Source organism: Sander lucioperca, chromosome 14 (assembly GCF_008315115.2).
Source record: "Sander lucioperca isolate FBNREF2018 chromosome 14, SLUC_FBN_1.2, whole genome shotgun sequence".
Classification (NCBI taxonomy): Eukaryota; Metazoa; Chordata; class Actinopteri; order Perciformes; family Percidae; genus Sander; species Sander lucioperca.
Genome location: NC_050186.1, coordinates 34,929,234 through 34,952,389, shown reverse-complemented (window position 1 = coordinate 34,952,389; position 23,156 = coordinate 34,929,234). Strand labels below are relative to the sequence as shown.

General features: G+C 40.1%; 2 protein-coding genes across 4 annotated transcripts in view; one reads left to right on the top strand and one right to left on the bottom strand.

The window, feature by feature from the left end:
* Positions 1–23,156, bottom strand: part of slc25a25b (solute carrier family 25 member 25b) — a 45,393-nt gene that overhangs the window by 14,560 nt on the left and 7,677 nt on the right. For 2 of the 3 annotated variants that reach the window (XM_031287252.2, XM_035991474.1), the window contains exon 3: positions 11,460–11,822. In XM_031287252.2, coding sequence (XP_031143112.1) covers positions 11,460–11,816 — 357 coding nt within the window. In that variant the 5' untranslated portion in view covers positions 11,817–11,822. Of the gene's footprint in view, positions 1–1,681; positions 2,348–11,459; positions 11,823–23,156 lie in introns of those variants that run through there. The other variant, XM_031287253.2, reaches the window with a different exon arrangement.
* Positions 17,171–22,207, top strand: naif1 (nuclear apoptosis inducing factor 1). The gene is made up of 3 exons (XM_031287254.2): positions 17,171–17,765; positions 19,213–19,260; positions 20,653–22,207. The coding sequence occupies exons 1-3, from the start codon at positions 17,321–17,323 to the stop codon at positions 21,201–21,203; spliced, it is 1,044 nt and encodes a 347-aa protein (XP_031143114.1). The 5' UTR covers positions 17,171–17,320; the 3' UTR covers positions 21,204–22,207.

The window sequence follows — 23,156 nt, the reverse complement described above, 5'->3', positions numbered from 1 at the left end:
TTTACCTTTCTAATGTCCGCTAGCATACGTACAGGCTAACTATAGCCAGTTAGCTTTGTGTGTGACGTAACAAAAACCCACCCATCTCATAGGAGCGAAGCTTAATAGTTCATTAAATAAAATTATGGTACAAAAGGGGCACTAATGCCACAGGTCTTATGTTGACAACATGGATGCAGATATAGGAAACTCCGAAGGCAGTCGTAATATTTACCTAGCAGGCTAGGCTAACGCTGTTGCGCTAATGTTAGCAAATGTCGGCGTAGCGTTAGCTAGCTGTCTAAACTTGTGAAAAGCTGAACAACATCCCCGTCCAAGCTGTGTTTCCCTTTCCCTCCAATATTATTATAAACATAATAAAGACACCTGGACTCGGTCGAGACCAAAAGCCATATGACTATGGCAAGATCACAAACATTTAGGTACATGGAGTGCTAGCGAAAAAGCTAATGCTAGCATAAGGCATGGCTAACTTTAAACTTCATTCATTTCTAAAGCAGCGTTAGAACTTTTTTGACAGCATGGTACACATTAACGATGGTATTACTATATTTGTCCTATGTAATTTGTTATCATATCGAAGAGAGAAATTGACATTTACCTTACACATCTCCCATACGTTTTGCCTTTTTGGTTCATGGGAGGACTTGTGAAATCTTTTGCCGCTTCCCTGTCTTTCATTGCAGCCAAACGCGCAACAGTTGGGCGTTTTTAAATAATTTATTACATGTTTCCACTATTTCCTGCACTATGTCAATGGGATCGGGAAATGGGTCTCATCCAGTGCGTCGTACACTTGTGGCACAAGGTGCGCAGTGGAGTGAAAACAGAGTGAAACATGGCTACTGAGTAAGCAGTAACATTGACCTGGTTCTCTGCTGTTGGTGAGCAGACCATGGGTGAATACAGCTTAAGTAGTTACATGGCGCCGTTCCTTTTCTCAGAATCATACAAGCGTAAAATAAATTTGTTACTCACATCCATTACATCTCAACACTCAATGTCCCAGTGTTTGTGGCAGTGACCTTTATCTCTAAAAGTGTCAAATCATCTCATTCTTACTCCTCAATCAAATCAAAACAGTTTTCAATGATATATAAAGAAAGAAAAACAATATTTTCAATTACTTAAATTGCAGTTGTGCCTTGACCAAAGTAAAAAAAACTATACATTAAAAGGAGAATTCCAGCCAATTTTTACGTTAATCTTGATCGCTATAAATATGCGTGTACTCTCGATTGAAAAAAAAAAAACAGATCAGAATCGGTGCAGGAAACACAAAGTAGCTGCAGCTACGTGTACGAGCTTCCACTAAGCTAAAACAGCAGTTGTTGGGGCAGGTTTTAGAGTGCCTTTGTGCCTCTTAACATACACAAAACGCAATTAAAATGTCTGTGCAACATGAACAGGGCACTTACGTGACAACAAAATGCGTTTTCAACTCAGACATTGTTTAAATTCACCTACCCTGTCTTGATCCTGCCGGTAGGTAGCTCGCCCTGTTAGCTGCTAGCTGCTAGCTGTTAGCTGCCGTGTGTGATAATAATCACGCAGCAGTTCCATGTGTATTTGTAGCTCATCCATTTTGTGTGTGACTGATCTGGTGTTGGTGAGTAGGAGGCTGACCTGATGGTGGTGCTGGATAAAAAAGTCAGGGGTCCAGCCACCTGCTTTATCCTACCTGTTGAAGATCCGTAGGTGGTGCCACCATGATTAATACTTGTGGAGTAACAACGCTGCTGGTTTTTGTACCGTTAGAGGAGTGTGCAGTCTTTTCCTGGAGATCAGCTTGCAGCTCTATGCAGTTCCCAGTAGCCTCATTTTCTTTCTCCCCTGGAAATTGAGTTTCAGCAGGCTTACATTGCGTCCTGCCAAAAAGACTCTGGCACAGGAAAGTCAGCATGCCCTGCATCATCCTCAAAGTGGGGCTTACTGTGTCTGGGTGAATGCCCTTTCATCAAACGCAACAAGGACACTTAACTGTGTCTGTTGGCTGAAAGAAAGAGTTGAACTAGCAGAATAAGTGTAGAAAAAGCTGAACAATGCGGGACTGTAAGGAGGGCTCCTCCACTTTCTTCCACTACGCTGCTCCAGCGCAGTGTCTCATCTTCTTACTGGATCTCGTTCTCATTTAAATCACTCAGTTAAAAGACGTCCAGGTTCAGGTCCACAGACAAACAAAAGCAGCAGGATAAAAACTAAATGCTCTTAACTCTTGCCATTTAACTTCTGAGGCATGATTGGTTCGCCATTTATCAAACCCAGAATTTCACACTGTAAGTATCTTATGTTGAGAATAATTAAATGATTGCAGGAGCAGCAGCAGCAGCAGCAGCAGAAGACGGTCAGGATTTGCCACTTAGTATCAGCAGCCAGAGAAATGTATTAAAAGAGAGCCTCCAGAAACCTGCATCATCACTGCAGCTGAGCCTGACCAATCACTGCAGCCCATACTAGAAGGTTCGACTGCCGAGGCATGAACGAGCCACTCAGCCAATGGAGGACAGGATAGCAGCATGAAAAAATGAATTTATGCCTTCAATCATCAGCCAGAGTAGAAGAGAGGTGGGGTGAAAAGAGCAGGGTTTCCCCTTGGTCACACCTCCCTCGCAGCAGCAAAATTCTGCTGAGTGATGCCTTCCTACTCCCTCCCGCATTATCCTCCTGCACTCCCCCTGAGTCATTCCAAGCACACGGTCAGCATCCAGCAGGCAATCCTATCCACTCGAGAACCAAGCTCCACTGTATTTTAATTCTCAACCATAGACTGTAAAAAATAATGGAGGTAGCATTAGTGACGTCAGCCATTTGATTGCGGACTGCTGCTTTGAAGCCGGAGTTTGCATTTTGGCCGTTGCCATCTTGGTAGTTTGGAGCCAGAAATATTGGAGCCATATTTGGACAAAAGGCGATCCGGAGAGGATGACACGGTTAGCCAGTGTCTCTATGGTTTCAATAGCGATCAATAGCTAAAAGCTAAAGAAATAATGTCGCCGATTTTCAACCCTTCTGACTCGAGTCATCCACGGCAGTACAGACCTTTCCTTAAGTTACCAGCTAACGCTAGCGCTAGCTTTGGTTGACAAGGTGCTACCGAACACTGACAAGACATTTTTAGATGCTTTTTGTAATAATCATAATAATAATAATACTAGAGATGCACCGATTGACCGGCCGGTGACCGGAATTGGCCGATTTTCACGTGACCGGCCAGTCAGACTGACATATGCCGATTTTATGCCGGTCAAATGCACTCGGGTGCCGCATGATTTACATCGCGCAACATCACACGTGCACATGCAGGGTTTTCGCTGTATGCATGTAGCAGTCGCACACTGCCACTCAATCAGCTGTTTATGAAATGTCATACAGTCGTAATTATACACAGCTCCAACAGTCAGTCGCTCTCTCTCCCCTCTGAGGCTGAAAAACTGGAACATGAAAACCGCACTCACGCGGGTCCCGTGAAATATGACAGCTACAGTTTATCGGAAAATAGCGTTGGGCACACTGACGTTGATGAATTTACTGTTTATCAGACCCCAGCTGAGACAAGAAGCTAACGTTAGCAAACGATGTGTTGTCCCTCTGCCTCTGACGCCCCGCCCCGCTGGCCGCTGTATGACACGTTGTAAACAAACAAAAAAAATAAAAATAGACGCTGTATTCCTCCGACACGCTGTAAAATGAGCGGTGACGGTAAATCATCTGTTTCAGGTAACGGCACACTAGGGAACCGTCTATTTGCTGGATTGTTCCGAGGTAACCGTCGGTAGCTAACGTTAGCAGATAAGCCCGTTGACAGCAACGGTAGTGTTCATATTTGTGCACAATGACACATAAAGCAAACTTGCTAAAAAAGGAACTACACGCTGTTTTCAGGTAACGTTACTATTGACGTTCAAACAGGCCTGTGTGTGTGTTTTTGAGAAATATCTTTATACTGCATTAAGGCTATATTTATTTATTTTTTTTGTTATTTATATAGGCTATGATTGTATTGCCATTACCTGTTTTCCCTGTTTCTACACATACAGAAGTTTAGTTAGTAGTAGTAGTAGTAGTAGTAGAAGGAAATGGTTCTTCCATAACATTGCACTTTAGATGTGTGTTAATTTCCCATACCAGGAGTAATTTATATAGTTGTAATTTATAGCAATCAATTATCTATTTAACAAATGTTCTATGCAAAATGTAACATTTTCTATTAAAGAAAAGATAAAAAATAAATATTTGTGTGTGCTGTAAAGTGGTTAGAAAAAAATGAAATCGGAATCGGCTAAAATCGGTATCGGCTGGCCTAACTCAAGGAAAATCGGAATCGGCCTAGAAAGTTGTAATCGGTGCATCTCTAAATAATACATATAATTTATAATGCACTTTTCATCAAAGATCTCAAAGTGCTTTTTGTACACGCTCCGAAATGGATGTAAAAATACACACTTTCTCTGTAGTCTACCGTTAGCAAGCTATCGTAAATGTAGGCTACTTTTTAAATGGCATATTTTCCCTCTGGGCTCCCCAAAACGGACGTAAAGGCATATTAACCATTCACTGAACGTGATTGCTAGTAAACCTATTACACTTGCTCTGCTAGTCTATCGTTCAGGACAAGAGCCTGTAGCCTGGTGCCCTTTCAAACTCATACCTGTGTGTATAGGCCTCTTGGACACCATCTGAGAGAGTTTTCTCCTGTGCAGGACATGCCATAAGTCAGGAGAGTTGTGTTTCTTGCCAGAGAAGGCAAATATGGTCATTTTTCTGCAAAAGAACTGCTAAAGTTTGAACCTGGTTGGCATACCAACTCAACACTTATTTAGTTCTTACTTGTTAAAACTGGGTAACTGTTATTTGTTAAATTATTGTAGTTATGTGTTAGGTATTGTAATTTCCCCTTGCAGGATTAATAAAGTATACATTATTATTATTATTATTATTATTATTATTATTATTATTATTATTATTATTATTATGTGACTTAGGTTTACTTATTATATATTTAAGTACTTTAAAACATTAATATATTGTTAAATTTAAATAATTTTCAATTTAAAAAAAACTCTTTGATGTCATTTTTCAGTTTTTCAATAATCGGTTTAGGAATCGTAATCGTTTTAAAAGTACCGGTTTGGCATCGTAATCGTAAAAATCCAAACGGTACCCAACCCTATTCATGACACCGTCATTCACAGTAGAACATTAATTTATTAATGTTAGTTTATTTTGTAAACTAGATGTCGATCTTTTAAAAGACATAATAAATAATATATACATAAATAAAAATAAAATAATACAAATACACCTACACAAGTAGTTATGTATCTTGTTGTAAGTAAGTTTGCCATCTTATGTACAGAATGTGGAAAAATAGATATTCCAACCTATGTTTGAGAAGGAACATTCAACGTCATTTTTGGCAGCTTTGGCAGTTTTTACAGCTCTATGTGTATTGGATTGATCAGATTAGATCAAAAATGAGAAGAGCCTTCTGTGTGCGCTCTCACACGTATTTGTGCTTTCCTTACTATGGTTTTTCAAGCTGAACAGCCAATCAGATGGATTGGACACACCGCAAAAACTAGTGTGACGGTTGCTCACCGTGGGCCCAACTTGGACCGGCGGCCGACAATCTCCTTGGTGTGTTCAATGAACCGATTCGTAACGTTAGAATCGGGCCATCAGCCAATTTTTTGTCCATTTAGATTGATCCAGGGGTCCATTTATCAGTGTAGCCGTATCTGGGACAATTTAACCGGTACTAGGGATGTAATGATATGATACACGACTTTAAATTCACGATACAATTTTCTCAAGATTTTTTAATGGCAAAAGGGTATTTTACAACAACATGTTGTACGTCCTGTTGCTGGAATACAGTCACACTTTACACTGTTTAGCTGTCAGCTTTTTAACCGTGTTTAAGCCAGCTAACGTTACTAGCTAACGGTAGGCTAACATTACCTGCTGTGTAATGTTAGCTAGCTTCACGCCCTGGGCTAGGGCTGAACGATTTTTGAAAATAATCTAATTGCGATTTTTTTCCCCAAATATTGCGATTGCGATTCGATATTCGATTATTTTTTTAAGCTCTTAGTCTTCTGTATTATTCAACAAAGAATAATAATATAATAATTTATAGTATGAACACACAATTACACACTAGACAGTTAAATAAGTAAATATATAGTATATATCTATATACACACACACACACACACACACACACACACACACACACACACACACACACACACACACACACACACCAGTGTAATCTTTTACAGTGCACAGAGAGGAGCTGCCTCCAGCCCCTCCCCCTCGTGAAGTTGCGTGCTGCCGTGTGCACTTGTTCAGAGAGGCTATCGTTGCGTTAGGTAGTTGCTGGTGTTCTTGCAGTGGGATTAACTGTACTAATAAAACTGTTGAAACCCCGCGGCCACGCTGCTGTGAAAGCTCCCCGAACGTCATTTATCAGTCTGATTGTTACCCCTCTCAGTGGCAGCTCCTCCACTCATATCTTTATAACGGAGCTAACTGCTAACCGGAGCTAACCGCTAACCGGAGCTAACCGCTAATCAGAGCTAAACGTTAACAACCGAGCCCTGAGTTCTGTATGCCTGTATCCATTAACTGCATGTATAGACTCAAGCCCGAATAAAACTCTTCATTTTATTAAAATGGCTGTAAAAGTTTTAAAACTACAACTCAGAGTTGTTTGAATGACAGAAATCAGCTCAAGGTACGGTGTAGCGTTAGCTCATGTGACCAAATCACAGCCTTTGCGATTAGGAAATCGCGTTTTAACATATCGCGATATTATCGCAAATGCAATTAATCGTTCAGCCCTACCCTGGGCTGTTTAAAAATTGCATCGCGATGTATTTTTTTTAATCCGATATTGCCTAAAACGCTGGTATCGGTATCGGGAAGTACTGGAGTTAATGCACCGATCCAATACCACGTAATAAAGTCCTAAAGAAAATCTACATTAAAGTAGTTTGTTCTTTTTCTGTTATAACTGACTGTCAAACTGGATAATAAAAAAAAGTTCTGGGGCATTCATTGTTTGTGTTTGTTCATGTTTCACAAAGAGTTTAACCTGAGCCAGACTGACAACGAAGATAGAAATCATATCACATCCATACAGGGATAGTAGTATACAGTTGTTAAAACCTAATAAAATATATGACACACTGGTATCGGATTGCTACTCTGTATCGGCCGATACGCAAGTTCAGGTATCACAATCGGTATCGGGAAGAAAAAAATGGTATCGGGCCATCTCTAATCTCAACCAGTTATAATCTTTACACATTTAAATAGACTTTTAACCGATTCACGATGCATCGTTACATCCCTACCAGATACCGATTCATATCCGTGAATCTTTACACCCCTACTATTTATGTCTCACATAATGTTGATTTAGTCATTTGTGCTTTCAATTTACTAATTTGTGCTCTTAAATTAGTCATTCATTCATTTGATATTGTTTTTGACATTATACAGCCGATCATGACTTACTTATTTGTGCTCTCAAATTAATAATTCATGCACATTTAATATTGTTTTGGCATTATACAGCCGCTTTTAAGCTCTGTCTCTTGCTGCCCAAACAAAGTCATAAAGCCAAGTAAACCATTCTCCACACCATCTTATTACCATCTTATGCCTCTTTTTAGCTAGGAGAAGCAGGCCTACAACGTTTGGTGCTGCTGTAGCCCATACTTTAAGATTCAACTATGTGTGTGTTAAAAGGTTTACAGCTAGACCACTGCTGTACAAAGCTGTTACTTCTCTACCTTTGGCTTTCCTGTTAGCTTTAACATCTTTAACAGCTTTAACAGACCATTCTAATGTTTAGTCAAACAGTAACTGAACCCTACTGACTTTGTCTGCAGGCCTTTTATATCGACTGAAGTTTATCATTTACTGTTAAAAGGAACTGCAAAAGTATTAACGAGCAGGTGTATATTCCTAGTATATATTCATTGTTGTCAAAAACCTGCTTGAAGAAAAGCTCTGTCAAATGATACAGGATATATTATTTTGAGATACAATACACCTGACAGTTTCAAGTTGTGTAGAAACTATAGAGGAGCTTGAACCATGAATTGTTATTAGTGGTTAATCCTGTGACCTCTGTGGTTTGGACATTTGCCACAATGTCAAACGGCATGCAGAAGGTATCATTATCCAGGATTATGTGACTATCCTCAGCAAACAAAGAGAGAAATTTCCAGAGAAGCAGGGATTTCCACAACTCTGATCTGCTTCCAGTCCAGTCTGTCAAATGAGGTCAGGGGAGACTCCCTTACTCAGTTACTATTTCTGCAAAGTGGACACTACAATTGCTGCATGATGTGTATTTAATCAAATATGCATAATCCACTGCCTTTCAGCAGGATACTTAAAATTCTAGATGTCTTTTGGCCTATAAATTATTGCTTGCTGGGTTACTTACATGTACACACACTAGGGGTGGGTATATCGTCTACGATAATATCGTCATTGTTGTGTCAACGATGTGCAAATTGACATTATTGAGTATTTAAAAAACACTTCAAAACACGCATTAAAACTGTAGAAGGGGCAACAAAGATGGCGGCGCGCGATTGTGCAGTGGCTCCTAGCTCTCCTGTTGGTGTACATTTATGTTTTTTGTTTGCGTTTTTCGTAACGTTCCCATGTCAAGGTCTTACTAACAAGTACAGCCACACTGAACTAATCAATATAGGACTACTATACAACATAGCTGTTATGAGAGCCTTCCAGGCGGTTCATAACATCCCGGAGGACATAGCCAGACCGGATTGTTGTTGTTGAGAGAAAGCAGAAGCGAGGATACCGGTCGGGCCTGCTAGCCGACCTTCAATGCCAAGCCTCCTACTCACCAACGCCAGATCCATCGCACACAAAATGGATGAGCTGGAACTCAGCATAGCAACGAAAAACTACACACGGAAATGCTGCGTTATGATTATCACCGAAACCTGGCTGAAGCCCCTCATCCCGGACGCCGTGCAGCTAGCAGGCCAAGCTAGCTACCGGCAGGATCGAGACATGAACTCCGGCAAGACCAGAGGAGGAGGACTGTGCATTTTTGTGCATAATAAATGGAGTACCAACAGCAGGATCATTGCCCAGCACTGCTCTCCTGACCTGGAAGCCCTGTCGGTAATATGCAGACCATTTTATTAACCAAGAGAGCACACTGTAGTGACTGTTACTGCTGTTTACATTAGAGCTGTCAATCTTCCTTTATAATACCATTCGAATTCCATTTGATATTTTTTTTAATATTCGAATAATATTCAAATATTTAATGTTCAATTGCAGCCTGTAAAATAATATGTACTACACTACTCAGGCTTGGGTGGTTGCGTGGTTGTTGTTACACGTTCCGTCCACTAGAGGGGCTTCCAACATTAACCTGGCCTTGAGGGAACCTACATGCAACTTTGTTTACATTCATATTCCACCACGAGCACACAGCGACAAACACAAATCAACAGAGAACTCTGGAATGAAACATTATCTAACAAGTGTAGTGAAGCGGCTCTGTTGTAAAGGCTAACGGTGCTTGGTTAGCACAATGACATCATGTTAGAAAGCACAGCCGAAACGTTTTGTCATAAACTAGCTAGCTAGGTAAGTAACAAATGATGCTAACGGCATTAATAACTAAGCCAAACGGGGCTGTCACTACTATTTTAGTGATTTATGCAACCTGTTTCTTGCAGATTGTCACGTTACTGAGAATACAGCTTTTAGAAGGTAATATATAAGTAGAAGCTAACTCTGACAGCTGTAGGGAAGCTAACATTATCTTTAGCTGTCTTCATGAAGCTCCCAGCTACGCTAACGTTACTGTACCTCGCGACGCAGTTAGAAACCAAGAACGAGCTAGCTAACTAATGTTAACATAAGCACTTTGGCTCGGTGGAAGTCGATTTTAAAGTCATGTTAAAACTATTTCCCATCCTTCTTACGATTTCCAGCCGCAGCCTGTCACTCCCCCGTGTACTAACCTTTCGTAACGTTAGCTCCGTAATGTTGTACTAACGTTACTCGGTACGTAACGCTAGCTCCGTAATGTTGTACTAACGTTATCTTAGACCTCACAATGCCTTGTGTTTCTCAGTCCCGCTAAGTTATTGTTCATAAGACGTGACATGAGTGACACATGCGGGTAGGCCAAGGCGAGAAGAGGGAGATTAGCTAATGTTAGCCAACATATTCATAAAAAAAGTCACATTTGAATAGTAATTTAAGCATTCGAATAGTATTGATTTTTTTACTATTCGAATTATATTCGAATTTCGGCATTTGTTCCAACAGCCCTAGTTTACATAGCCCCCGATGCTAACGTTAGCACAAGTTTGGCTCACCTGCTAACCATAGTCAACAAACTGCAGCGCGATCACCCAGAGGGGATACATATTGTAACAGGGGACTTTAACAAGGCGTCCTTAAAGTCTGTACTCCCCAGCTTTTTCCAGCATGTAGATTGTGTTACTAGAGGGAAGAACACACTAGACCATGTATACGCTTAACATCAAGAAAGCATACAGAACTACGTCTCTCCCTCACCTGGGCCAGTCAGATCACATCCAACTACTCCTGATCCCAGCATACATCCTGGTCAGAAGGACTATACAGCCAAGTAGAAGGTCTATTAAAACCTGGCCTGACAGTGCCCTATCCCAGCTCCAGGACTGCTTCCAATAAGGACATGGTTGTGTGCAATATGTTACAGAACAGAGCCCTTTGTTTATTATTATGATTTAATCTTGCTTGTATGCTACACAATTTACGTTACAGCAGAGATGTACAACTGAATGTTTACTCAGAGCTCAATGTTCCTACACTAGTGCAGTTAGTATTTTGCAGGTCGTTGAATTGTTTTTACTTGAATACTTACATTTAAGAAAATAAATAAGAACGGTTTTCATTCAACATTGTGCCCATTATTATCATCAGTAATTAAGTAACTCAGACTTTTAAAAACACCTTTTTAAAAGATATCGTCTAATTATCGTTATCATCAAAATCGCCAAAAATATCGAGATATTATTTTTTGTCCATATCGCCCACCCCTAACACACACACACAAAAAAAAAAACCTGATTCACTAATGGGTTTTAATTTTTACCAAAATATGTCAACTGCGTTTTGTTATACTGTACATGATTTGTTAATTTCTAGCACTGTTGGTTACAGTTTTGGCACTTTCCCTGCTGTTGTTGTTTTCATTATTGTCTTGTCATTGTCCCTTACTGTTACTCTTATCTATCTTTGCTGACTTAATAGCACCCAACAGTTGTCTCTTCCTCGTCTCTCTCTCTGCATGTATGTTTGTCTTTTCTTACATAATGATGCACTTTATCTCCCAATGGGAAATGCATTTTTTATTTTTATTTCATCTAACAATACATGGAAACACTAAGTCCACTTACCATTAGCTCATGTTCAGTCCGATGTACCCCTAATTTCTTCAGCCCAATTGTCAGATCGTTGACACAAATGCCTCCATCACCGTTCACATCCAGGACTTGGAATAACACTTTCAGTCTGTGCTCTTGCTCAGGCCCTCCACATATGTCACATGGATGAGCTGATTGACTGGGGTCCGAGTGCCAGTCACCAACCACGGGCTGTCGGGGGACTGGTTTAGATGGGGGACCTGAGGAGGGGTCTTCGGCATGCCCGCTTCCGCCGCCCGGGTCGACTCCTCGGTGGGTTTCGTCCGATCGGCACTGGCAAAATACATCACTGAGCAAGGGGGGCATCAACGAACCCTGCTGGTGCATCATGAGACACTCTACGTTACTTGCTACAGTTCAACCGGTTGAGAACTTGAAAGAGCATCTGAGGCCAGTTACTCTATATCTCGAGCCCTGACTACCACGTCACATGTCCCTCCATTTCAGCCCCGGCACTGAAAGTAAAAGCTACCAGAAGCCAGTTAGCTTACAAACCCGACTTTTTACCACGAACACATTCGAGGAGTTGACCTGAAACGAAAATGGTTCTTCTCTATAACGTCACTTGATAAATTAGCACAGGTAGCTAGCGTTTTCAACCACAGACTGTTCAACGTACCGCTAACTATATATGCCGGTAAAACGAGACGCGATGATAAGATGAGGATACTGAGCTGTCAGCGCCTTAACCATCTATTAAAATGACTTCACCGCATCGCACGTTAGAGTTTATACGGAGCTCGTGTATCGCACATAACGAAAATACGGTTAGTGTAATAAAGAGCAATGTAAACAAGATGTTTGTTCTAATAGCCTATTTAAGTCCTGTTAACTTGCCGACGGAAAAGGAAAAAAACACTTTCGGCTCCGGGAAGCGATTTTTCACTTCATAGGATGGCGAAGGCATGTCCCGCCCTACTCTACTCCTGATTGGCGTACCCTGGAAAGCTTACCCCACGGCTCTGTCTTACCCTAACCAATCTCACTCCTCATGCCTAAACCTAACCAATCCAACCAGCGAAGGCAACGAGTACTAGCCAATCATAGGCAGAGTAGGGCGGGTCATGCCTAAACCACATAGATCAGTGGTTCTCTATGGAAACCGGGGGTCGGGACCTCATTATTCTGTCGGGTGGCACTGGCGACTATGGATGTATTAAGAGAACGACTCGAAAAGGTTGAGAAAGATAATAGATACTGCACATTTATCGCCATATTGGGACGGACAAGACGCGCCTCCCAATGCGTGTATGATTATATGATATTGAGGCAAGAGGTCTAACCACAGTTAAAATCATAATTTGTTGTTGAATTTTCAAATGATTTTAAGCCATGTATTTATGATATGGGGTACTTGTATATACCGTATCTTGAATAAATACTAATGGTATGTGGCTTTAAAGTTTAATATAATAATATTAATAATAGTGATAATAAAAATAATTGGAAAAATAATAATTAATGTCACTGCAGCTAATATTTCGTGGGACATTTAAAGGTGCAATATGTAATATATTTTACTGTATTTAATCAAAAAATGACCACAATATGTCATCAGATATGCTATAACATGCTAAATTGGAATACAATGTTTTCTGACAACAATGCTTAATCCAGTATTTTCTCCTTTAAAATTTTCGTTTCATGACAGAATGTCTGTTTGTGTTTTGGCCTGTATGTTGTTATCAACTGCCTATTTTGATAGCGGGTTGCCAGATATACCTGTAAAAAAAACCACAAAGCCAGCGCACTACAGCTATAGCACAGTCATGGAAGCAGCAAACAAACGAACGGAATCAACAGAGATGGATTCATTCTACCCACCCTCTTTCTAAATGGTTGCATAACCAGAGACAAGGTAAAACACGGATAAATATTGGAGATGCTTTAAAAGAAGGAGACAGCTTAGAGCCCAAAAGGACACAGAGTTGACTAATTTCCTCCTAAACAGGTAGCTAGCGAAGCATTGAGCTTCATTCATTTATATTCACGGCTAATGCAGCGATAGTAATTTTCAGTAATTTCAACATTCATGTGCTCGCATTAAATTATATAGAGTAACGTTACTCGTGTTAGTTACTCACAATTCTTTTTGACACAGCCGGTGAAGAGTTCCTGACTGCAACGGCGCCATGCCAATACACACTAACTGCTAACGTAGGATCCATACATAGGCCTATGCCAGAAACCACAAGTTTGACTTCCTCATAATGAAAACATGCAATGTAACTTTAGCACAACACCCCGTAGCCTGAATTGTTGGATTTGGACACAGGGTTCTCCACAGGTTGCTTTGCAATGGATAACGTTATGTTATGTTATTGTGGCTAACGTTACCATCGCCAGCTTCAAGGTTATGGTATGTATGTTGGACAATAAGATGATTCCCACTTTCTTACAAACTGGCATGCAACCATAATGTGTAATGTACTGACTGTACAGTGTATAGACAAGCTGTATAACGGGTCTGGAAGTAGTAGTACCGACAATCTCCGTTCAGCGGGCGTAGCTGCCTGACAGTAACTGTGCCCTGGGTACAGACGGCCCTGAGGTTACGGTCTTTTTAGCGGCTGTTGCAGTGATGTTAAGCCCAGAAAAGGTGGCTGTCAGTCGCGCACAAAGCTCTGCAAGGTCGCGGTCTTTTTGGCGGCCATTGTTGTTATGGTTAGTCAATAAAAGGTGACTGTCAGCCGCGTACAGAGCTCAGCAAGAGCATGGGCTTTTATAAACGTCAACATAGCAGCATCTAGCAACTCCGGCTCGCTGTGGAGTAATGTCTGGCAATGCGAGACTAGCATCAAGCTAACATTGACTTTGTGTGATATTGGATTTAGTGTTTTTAACACCGGGCAACTCCCACGAACTTCAACGCTGGGAAACAGGGGCCGGGGAGATGACTCTTTTCAATATTTTGAATTTGGACTGCAGTAACCATTTTAAATGCAAGCTGTCAGTATTACATATTGGACCTTTAAGCAGCAAAACTAAAACCTTATTATGAACAAGACAGAGGAAACAGAAAATAAACAAAAAAATTACCAGCGGGTAAACATGGACCTCTGGGTTCCGGTGCCATTCATCTGTATGTACGGTAGTACACAGAAAATTGGCAGACTTCCCTTTAAGTCACCAGCTTACACTATCGGTAGCTAACTAGCTTGGTTGGTTGGCAGAAGGCTGAACAAGACATTTTGGCATTTTTAGGCGACCAACATTTTTCACTTAACTTTAATGAAGTGAAACACACAGTGAGAGAGTCAGTTTAAGAATGAACTGAAAACCCTCCTCTTTGATAAAGGGTTAGGGAGTGAGGAGATCCAGAAATGCTTGTTACTAACCTAGCTAGTTATATGGCTGCATATATATAGCACTTTTATCCAAAATTTCCCTCTCATTCACCCATTTACACAAAACTATGTGATCATAGGCTACTTGATCATTTTGCATTTAAAAGTTTATTTGACAGTGATTAATCTAATCCGAAATTTTGAAAGCATTCATTATTTCTGTTTATTATACGGCGTTGATGAATTCTTGATTCTGATTGGTTAATCATGGCATTCTACGGTCTTTTATAGTATAACAGGCCATTGCCATGGATTGAGTTCTGATCATAGACTCTGGAGGACCATTCAATAAAATTATTTTTAAATGAATATTTTGAGTTGAACCACTTCAGGCTGATTCCAGTTCACCCTGCATCACCCTGTTGGGGGTTCTAATTCACAATAATGATAGGCTCGCTCTATATTATTCCTTACACATTTACTACACTAACTGTTACTCTGTTTAAACATGTACAATTCCATAAACAAGTCGATCCAGACTGTGTAGGCTGCTTGCTGTTTTGGGTTGTTCTAAAAGCTCCCTAAAATTGCGTCATGAGACCCAGCAAGCTTTTATGTTTTGTATAAATTGTATTTTAACAAGTGCCCCAATTATATGGTGTCCTGTCTTTATTTGGAGGAGATCAGGTACTCTGCATCTGATTCATTTAGTACATTTTTTAAGATTTGGGGTCCCTTTATTCATTATATCAGAAAGCAAATCAACTCTGTGTTCTCCATCTTGAGTGTGGCTTAATGTACAGTTTATTTTAGCTTAAATTATGGTCATTGTACATCTCTGATATGTGACAATGCCTGTATGGATATTTCTTCTTTTTTTTTTTAATGTTTTATGCATTTGTAGACATATAAAATGGTACAAACATAGAGACAATGAGAGAGATATTGTCAGAAAATGTCATCAATTACAGAGGGGGAAAAAAAAGACAAAGTGAACGAAAACAAAAAAACAAACAGACAAAAACTCCTAGATTTAATGATTGATGGTGATGATTTATTGATGTACTGTATATTGTAAGTTAGCTCTAATGTGTCAGCTGGGACAAGGTTTGGGTTTGTTTGTTTTAAGTCTGCATTGTGTTATGCATCAATTATCCTCTAAAATTGGTGATAACAGCATATTGTCTACACATCAGAAGAAGGGCCACTGTTTAATGTGCTACATAGTTTGGAGAGCTGCAACAGATCCCTCACCCACAAAATCTTCTTTTAGCTTAGATATTTTTTCTTCCACAGGTAAAAACCCCAAACAGCGCTGCAAGTGGACAAGCAACTGGCCCACCTAAGTGATCATTTCAACAACAGAAGTCCAGTATGAATGTAATGGACTGTATTTATATAGCACTTTTCTAGTCTTAACAACTACTCAAAGCGCTTTTACAGAGTACAGGAACCATTCACACACACACACAGCATCGGGAGCAATTCGGAATTCTGTGTCTTGCCCAAGGAGACTTCAACATGGAACTGCAGGGCCAGGGATTGAACCACCAACCTTCCGATTGGTAGGCAACCGCTCTACCACCCAAGCCACCGCCGTAAAGATGTCCAGAACATGTGGAGTAATGTGGTGCGGGTATGATCTATGACCCATCGATATCTGGAAATATTATTGCACGTCTCTGCTTAGTATGGACATTTCTGTCACTGTGGCTGTGGACAGTAAATAATAATTTAGGGGTGAAAAGTGTTCACTTGTGTTCTTGGCTATTTAAAAAAATGTATTCAATCTTAGGTAACTTCTATATACATACATGTGAATTTTCAAAGGTTACTACAAATGTTTTAGCTTTTGAAACCTTTATTGGTTGAGTTTACTTTTTTCATCTAATAGTTAAAAAAAAATGGAATGGAAAAATGTCTTAAGATTGTGTATATAGAGGGTAATATACTGTATCACACACACACACACACACACACACACACACACACACACACACACACACACACACACACACACACACATTTGACAGAATGCAATTTTTATGGCACATGCGGAGTGTGTCTCTTTTTGTATTTATAAATGTGTAGTTTTTTTATTTATTCATTTTTACATTGTTTTTGTGTTATTTCATGTTTATTTCTTATATTATAGGTTACTGCTGCTTGTAATAGCTATTTCCTGTATACTGTTGTTATTGAAATGAAAAAAATAGAAGGAAAAAAAACCTCATATTTACCAACTAAGACTGTAATATAAAGTGAGATAATGGCGAGGATTTTGAATTACATCGTTTATTTGGCTGGTTGAGTATTGGCGTTTGATTAAACCAATAGCCACAGAGAATAAAGCATGACCGTGAGATATCCGACCAATAGGGTGTCAGTGGGCGGGGCTATACGCCCAGCCAACGTAAGCGTTGTTAGTAGGAAGAAGAAGAAGCCGATTCTGGAAGCCATTACGTTGCGCACATTAATTGAGTAAATCCTACTATTTGTGCGTACAATACGCACAATTACCTCTCCAAAAGAGCAGTTTCTGCAATTATGGCATCGGTCGCGAAAAAAAGAAAAATGAATTTCTCGGAGAGAGAGGTGGAAATTATTGTGGAAGAAATAGAGAAACAAAAGCACACACTGGTTAACCACTTCAATGCTGGAGTCACCCACATGGCAAAGAATAACGCGTGGGTGGATATCCTGAAAAAGGTGAACGCTGTCACCACCTGTCCCAGAGAGTTGCCCGAGGTGAAAAAGAAGTGGTCTGACATGAAGACGGAGGTCCGGCGGAAAGTGGCCCAGGCGCGGGCTGCTATAGAGGGAATCTCCGCTGACTGCACTCCAGTTCCCGTCATCCTCACCGCTATGCAGCAGAGGATCTGTAACCTCCTGGGGGAGGCCACCATCATCAGCTTACCTGCAGGAGACTCGGATGCTGAGATAACTTTACCTGTTACAGTGAACACTGCCACCAACGTCACACTAGCAGACAGTAAGTTGACAAAAGTTTTCACTCTGAGCATGCACAGACAGGATACAGTTACAGTGTTAGAGGCAAGAAAAGTTTACCTCTGGTGGATTCATCTTCAGAGCTCAGTGAAAAATGTTGCTCAGAAAGTGAACTGAGAGGCCGAGACACACTGCATGTGCAAAACTGAATATACTGTATGTGTTATGGAAGATTAAATATAATTGAACACTAAAATATATAGCCAGCAGTGGAACCACAAAAGCCAGCCCTTTTCTCATTGTCCCAAGTAGGTTTTGACAAAAAAAAAAGACAAAACATGCAACCTGACACATCTGCTGTGTAAGGGCTTAAGAAAAGACATGTAGGCCTACTGGATTATGGTGAACTTTGAGTCATTATTACACAGGATCTGATACATTTCTATTGTTTATTTAAACCAATGAAAACATACTTGGTAATAAAGGGCCAACGAGCAAATGTGCTAAGTTAAAATAAGGTCGGCACCTCTGTTGCAGATGTGATATGATATGTCAAGGTCCACAGTTTTCCTTAATAGCAGTGTTTTTTTGTACTTGTCTGGTAAGCAATGTTTATAATGTTGACTTTTTCTATTTTTCTATTTTCCTATACATTTTATGTGATTTAACACAAAAAGTAATGTAAAGTAGGCTATGGCATTATTGCCCTTCGATGATTTTCTGTGAGGACTCGTGTTTATTTTGATATTTTTCCTCTATCTATTAATGGATGAGGTACCAGCAGGTTTTGGAAATATGCCTGAATATGAATGCTCTACATCATTTGTTGTGTGGATTCATTATATAGAAATCGACATCCATGTACTATAGATTGCTCTGGCATGATACACCCTATATATATTATGTTTACTATAGAAGGGTTGTATTGAAGTTTAGGCTCTGTCTATAGTAATGGATATGTGAGTGAATATTATGCACTAATGCCTGAGTTCATGTTGAAGTTGCTGATTGGTGCACACAAAACAGTCACCTCCTACAAAAGATGGCTTCTCAGGATGTAACACCATTTGCCTGAAGATGGTCTAGTACCGAAACGTTGTCTACTATCAAACTTTATATAATTTTTGCAAGTTAGACAGTGTGCGGGAGTTTTCTTTGCTACATGTGATCCTTGTTCAAAAAATGATTCCCCATAAAGTCACTGAAATCACTTTTTGGCCTGAAAGAATTTGTTATTACCTAAATAAAAAAAAAAACTCTTCTTGTTTTATCCTTCTTTACTTTAAAAGCCCAAAACTAATTAAAGAAGTTATTTAAAATGGCACTCCAGTAATTTAGCACTTTAAGGAGAAAAATATTAAAGTGTTTTTGCAAGTTTTAGCCTAATAATTGCATTTTATTTTTTAACGTTTTAGATTTTCTTCTTTTTCTATTGTTGGTTGTATTTTCCTGTGTTTTTAAGCATCATCCTCTGTCTGCGTGTTTTATAGCTCTTCCATCGGGCTCAGGTACAGACTGTGATGAAGCAAAGCCACTCAGTAAGTTTTTTTTTTTTGCTTCTACAATATCTCTCCATACCTGCATGATATTATACTGTATACCTGACACATGCAGATCAGTTAGTGTTTTTCTTAGTGAATTGGACACATCTTTCCATATGGTACAAAGAAAGGTCTTCCTACAGGGAATTGATTATTAACTAAGATTTTTAATTATCATAAACCCGTGATAGCAGATACCAAAGGCACATAAGTTCATGAAGAAAAGTTAGAAAAGAGATTGTTCTATTTTTCTGTTGAACTAAGAATTCTGGGGACAAGAACAAAGTCTTTTAGGGCCACAAGCAGAACACCACCTAGCCCTTGTAATGCTGTAATCTCACAACCAGTATTCACATTCATGAGTACAATATTAACTTAATTTACTAGATGGTCCTCTTTTAATGTTGCTCAACCAGTCACTACTAAAAATATGTCTTTTCATTCTTGACTAATAGTATTTGAATATGTGACAAGATGTATTTATTATGGGTGGTTGAAAAGAGGTTTGGAGTGCAATTGTTTAACTTCATAATGTTCAGTCATACTGTGCTATGCAAGATTTTGCGCAGGGGTGTGTCCAGACAAATTTACCAATTTCTGTAAATTTTTTGTGCCTTTTTGAAACTCTGAAGCTCAGTCACCGGACGTTGCGGTCCTTAAGCATTGGTTACAGGTAACATTTGAACATCCGGATGTTATCCAGTTGTTTTTGTTTTGGAGGCCTACAGATTTTTGTGTTTTCTGGATCCATCCATGAAAGATAAAACAGCCTGAGTGAATCCTCACTTACAATAATTCATTCTGAACCAGATGGTCTGGCAAAATAAAACACGTTTACACAAAGTTTGTAATATGATTAAAATATGGGTAGAAAGTCAGTGTGTCCAACAAAGAGGAGGGTTAAAAGCCCCGGGAAGGACATGTTTTGGTGGAACATGTGTACATTCAAAGGTTGTTTTAGTTGTGCAACAGAAAACTCAGATTGGACAGATAGTCTAGCTAGCTGTCTGGATTTACCCTGCAGAGATCTGAGGAGCAGTTAACCATAGTCCTCATAAATCGGTCAATGTTTAAAATTCCAACACAAAGAAAGCGTAAGGCCATCTGGCCGAAAAGAAGGACATGCGGTGGAATTTCCTGCGGCAACGGAGCAATCCCGGAAGTGGAAGGTCGTGGATATAGACTAACCATGTCTTGACTCCAGCTCCATACTACTGGTATAGATCTTATCATTTCAACCTTGGCAAAAAAGCATATTTTCAGATCTGCTACTCCTTTAACTGGTGCTTTGAGTGACATAAGGGTTAGTAGATCACAACTACTTTCAGTTATAAGGTTTGATTGGAAACTTGCAGACTCCTCAACCCAGTTTTTCTGTTCTGTTTCCAGCTGAAACAACTTACCACACCCTGGAAGAGGATGGAGGCGTAGTGGAGTACTGCACCACCACTGTAAGTGACTCCACCCCCACTGTGGCAGCCGTTGAGGCTCCAGTGGAGATGCTGGCCTCATCCTCAGCTTCCCCACCTCCGCCTCAGGGTCAGGCCAAACCTCAGGAGCTGAAGAGCCGCATTGCCCTCAACTCAGCCCGCCTGCTGCAGGAGCAGAGAGTCACCAACGTCCATATCCGACAGATTGCCCAGCACCTGGAGGGCCAGAACGAGCTCCTGCAGATGATGCGGCGCTCCCAGGAGGCTCAGGCGTTCGCCCAGGAAAGACAGGCCCAGGCCCTGGAAGGTACCCAGGCTGCCCTGCTAGCATTAGTGCAGATGCTCAGGCCTGCTCTCAAAGACCTGCGCAAATTCCTGCAGAGTGGGAATGAGGTCACAAACCCCAGCAGCTCAGCAGCAGGAGCGATAGCTGATGGGGCAGGAACAGAGGAGCAGAGCAGGCCCAAAACACCTCCATGTCCTCCACAGCAAGCTGAGGAGACACAATAGCGCTGTGTGTGTGTGTGTGTGTGTGTGTGTGTGTGTACTGCCTCCTGTCTGCATTGTACATAGAGGAGTCCTTGCACACAAGCTTCAGAGAACAATGAAAAGCTTTTTAAAAGTTGCCTTGGGGTGAGCATGTACATAATTTTACTTCTGTTTTATGATTCGGAAAAACAGTCACAGAAGCAGTGAAAAGGTTATGTTGAACATTATTTTTACTTTTTACTGTCTGTCATTAATTAGCAGTGAGTTTATGTTATTTAATACATTGGATTTGATATTGAAATTATGTTTTTAATGCAAAGATGCAGGTAGTCATCACCCTGATGTGGGCTGAACATTTAAAACTTAGTTTCTTCAAGTCATCCTGCAGTTTACCCTGAATGAAGAATAATCAGTCTTGTTTTAAGACCAGAATCAGCTGGGGTCTTCAATTAGTGTGCACCATGTCTTCAGAATTTAATAAAACTTGAAGCCTCATCGGCCTGTGTTTTCCCTACAGGGTGCATCACTATTAATCAACCAGAAGAGGGCAGTGTGTGCAAGCAAGTTTCACCACTGGTGGAGCAGCAGCAGTGTAGTTTTAAGGCATCTATAAATTAGGATGAAATCTGTGTGTTATGTGAAATTATTTTACTTTACAGTCATATACTTGTTAAAGGGTAATTTCATTTTTTTCACACTGGACCCTATTACCCCATGCATTAGTGTCTAAGTGACTAATGTGACCAAGAATCTTTGAAATTGGTCCAATATTGAGCCAGAACACTGGCAGCAGCGAACCAGGCTGCAATGTAACCATATAGGGCAAATGTGCATCGTTAATTTCCGTCCACTAAAAGTGCTGTTTTTGCCACTGACAGGCTCAGATTGTTATTCTAAGTGTCTGACAACATTATGAAAAGGTTCCCTACATAGATATACCTTTTTGTTAAAGAGTAAGATACTTTTTGTTTAACTAGAAACAGCTCAGAAATCGCTATTGCCAAACCCACCAGACTCCATTTAAAGGTCCAATGTGTAGGAATTTCTCCCATCTAGCGTTGAGATCATATATCGCAATCAACTCTCTCGCACCACGCAGTTCAAAGTACGTATTACAGCTTCGGTAGCCTTCACGCTTCAAAAAGCCGGTCTCTTGCTCTTTTCAATATCCTTTTTCTTTTTCTGGGCGAAATGGCGAATGAATATGGAGCGTCTACCCCAGTTCATGCGAACGCAAATGTAAAATTTCAAGCCAAAAGGAATACTTTTTGAATTGATGGTGGTGGTAAATATTCATGAAAAAGGACAAGTTTGTGAACGGGCAACACAGATTTTGATAATCAACAACTAAACACGTTACACACTGGACCTTTAAATAAACAATACTTTTAGCATGTATAGAGTCAGCATATTTACAGATGTAAATGGGTAAATTTCAACCAAACTAGAGTGGTGATTTTTGAAACAATGGAAAGACGAACCAAGACGGCATGTTGATAATTTTATTTTGTTTCTGTCGACTTTGAATGAAGTGTGTTTTACAATAATAAAATTACTGTTTATTTAAATGGAGTCTGGTGGGTTTGGCGATAGGGATTTTGGGGATGTTTTTATGTTTAAAAAAGGATCTCACTTTTTAACAAAGATCATCCTCTGTAGGGATCCTCTCCATAATGTTGTCAGACACTATATCATCATTAGAATAATAATCTGAGCATGTCAATGGTAAAACAAGCACTTTTTGTGGACATACATTTAATTTCCAATTAACTTACATTGTAGCTTGTTTCAGCTGCGGTCTTGCTTAATACTGGACCAATTTCAAAGATTGTTGTTCCCATCAGTCACTTAGACACAAAAGCATAGGAAAATAGGGTCCAGGTTGAAAAAAAAAAAGACTAAAAAACTGTAGTTACCCTTTAAGTGACTTGGATGTCCACAGTAAATATCTGGGATTCTCTTATAGGGTCAATT